This window comes from Vigna umbellata, chromosome 8 (assembly GCF_029865625.1).
Source record: "Vigna umbellata cultivar VRB3 chromosome 8, Vumbellata_1.0, whole genome shotgun sequence".
In the NCBI taxonomy this organism is placed as follows: domain Eukaryota; kingdom Viridiplantae; phylum Streptophyta; class Magnoliopsida; order Fabales; family Fabaceae; genus Vigna; species Vigna umbellata.
In genome coordinates, this window is record NC_142172.1 from 21,766,172 (window position 1) to 21,768,405 (window position 2,234).

Here is a 2,234-nt window from a genome sequence, read left to right on the forward strand (position 1 = left end):
AAGGTAGAATACACACATCCTTATTTTAAATTACTTAAATATTACTAGTATTTGTATATTTGGTACTTTATTTTAAAACTTATAGAATTATAATATTTTCATCATGATCGAAAGAAAATGTATATCTTGTTTTCTTAGAAGTAGAGAACAAGTTTAGAGACAACACACCTTCCTTCCATTGATTGGGTATTGGAGATAAACATGAATATGGATTCTTAATTGGTAGAGGAGGATGGGTAAAACCCACACCCACCCGTAAGTGGAAGATTAAATACTTTTACTGTGTATTTATAATTTTATTTTCAATGTTTCCGGAACGAAAAATAAAAGGGTAGAAGAATCTGAAATAAATTGAACATGGGATAGGCTCAAACTTGTGACATTAGAAAATCATTGGAAATAATCAGGAACACATCTTAAAAGGAAATTAAAGTGAACAAAAAAAGAAGAACCAAACATTAGACTGATAAGTATAATGCAGGTAAAGGTATAGTCCCTGCACGATTAGATCTTAATTAACTTTAGTGTCTTTTGAGGAGCAAAGCAGACATAATAACGAGAAGCACAAGGATAACTACAGTGACGAAGGACGCAACCACAGCTCCACTGGTTTGGGCACAAAAGTCTCCAAACTGGTTACAGATGGCAAGCCAGTTGGAGTCTTGATTGCCGTTGTGTGCCAAGTAAACGATTGCAGCTGCCGAAGCACCACTAGCTGTGGCCAAAGTCAGAAACACCTGCATTTTACAAACAAACAATTAAATGTGAATAGTAGTTTGTAATTATAATTAAGGTTGGTTCATAGTTAATTACTGTGTCTAGGATGATGAGGAAAAGCCTTGGTCCAGCTGCATGAGGGCGTATGATGGCTACGACTGAGAAGGGTAGTGACAGGACAAGATACCCAGCCACCAGTGACATTGTAATCACAAAAAACCTGTATTTTGGTAACCATTAGTACTGGATTGTTAAGAAAAGGCATAAATATGGAGAAAAAGCTGGATTACATACTGAAAAGTAGTGAAGCTATCGTAACTAGCTTCAAACTGAAAGAACTGAGTGAAGAAAGGGAGCGTTTGATCACTTGTTCCCATAGTTGCTGCAGCACCAAGAGAAGATGCTATGCCACCCAACCTTAGAATGAAGTCCATTATGGCTAACCCTTTCTTCCACCCTCCTGGCCTTCCAACTGCAACTGCTTTTCCTTTACCAACATTGCTGGATTCTGGGACATCCACGGTCGTTGACATTTTTTTTTTTACTTTCAAACTCCAGGGAACCCTCTGTCCTATATATGATTCTACTCAAATATGAATTTAAAGACCCAGTGAATTATGCAAATGAATCCATATGCCAATACCTTATATAGAGAGAGAATGGTCAACGTTCATATATATTTTATAAATGAAGGCCATCCATGAGAGGAGTTGTTAAAACCATTTCCACTAAGAGAAATAGTTAGTGGAGATACGTTTCAGAGAAATAATAATATTCTCAAATTATATCTTCCAACTTCTTTGCTTTTCGATCTATAAATATATATATATATATGTAGGGATTGGTATCATAAGGATTTGTTTTGCCAAAGTCGCCCATGAGGTCAGTATACTACACTTTTGTTCGCTCACCATCAAAGTATAATTCATGTTATTTAAATGCGACAGACAACAAAAAAACTGTGAAATACCTATGTAAGTTTTTGTTCAATATATATAAATTTTGTTTATATGGGGTAGACGATCTAGATACATACCCTAGTAAAAGGGAAGACATTATTGGGATGGTAGAATGCAATGGAAAGGTAGATGATGCTGGAAGTAAAAGAAAATCAATATCAACAATAAAATCAATTACACCATAAAAAAAATCATATACAAAATCATTATTAGGATCAACATCTACTACATAGTCAAATATAACATTATGAACACAGTCAAGATATTGAACAAGTATATCACAAACACTATGTGTTAGGAATCTGAAAATAAAATCCTAACTGTCTCCCTCACTCACTGATACGCACTCATCCCACACCAAAAGAATCAAACAAAGGGTATATTATTCACATTAACGAACAATGACAATAATGTGTAAGTCGAGCCCTCACCGGGTTCGAAATCCGCTCTATACAAAGTATAATTCTTGACTAATCACAGTATAATGTGTTATTCCTTTTATACTCATACTTCCCGCCTTTTCCTAACTGCTAAGGCAGTTAGGAATTCTTCTACTCT

At 35.1% G+C, this 2,234-nt stretch overlaps 1 protein-coding gene across 1 annotated transcript; it reads right to left on the reverse strand.

The window, feature by feature from the left end:
* Positions 1-373: 373 nt before the first annotated feature.
* LOC148194259 (casparian strip membrane protein 1) lies at positions 374-1,304 on the reverse strand. Its single transcript, XM_088097469.1, has 3 exons — positions 1,012-1,304; positions 814-937; positions 374-737 (listed from the first exon to the last, which is right to left on the reverse strand). The coding sequence occupies exons 1-3, from the start codon at positions 1,248-1,250 to the stop codon at positions 522-524; spliced, it is 579 nt and encodes a 192-aa protein (XP_087953595.1). The 5' UTR covers positions 1,251-1,304; the 3' UTR covers positions 374-521.
* Between the last annotated feature and the right edge of the window lie 930 nt (positions 1,305-2,234).

Coding starts and splice junctions, on each gene's coding strand:
- LOC148194259 (XM_088097469.1), bottom strand. CDS start 1,250: ATGTCAACGACCGTGGATGTCCCAGAATCCAGCAATGTTGGTAAAGGA. Junction 938..1,011: donor GATAGCTTCACTACTTTTCA/GTATGTAATCCA, acceptor ACCAAAATACAG/GTTTTTTGTGATTACAATGT. Junction 738..813: donor TCCTCATCATCCTAGACACA/GTAATTAACTAT, acceptor TGTAAAATGCAG/GTGTTTCTGACTTTGGCCAC.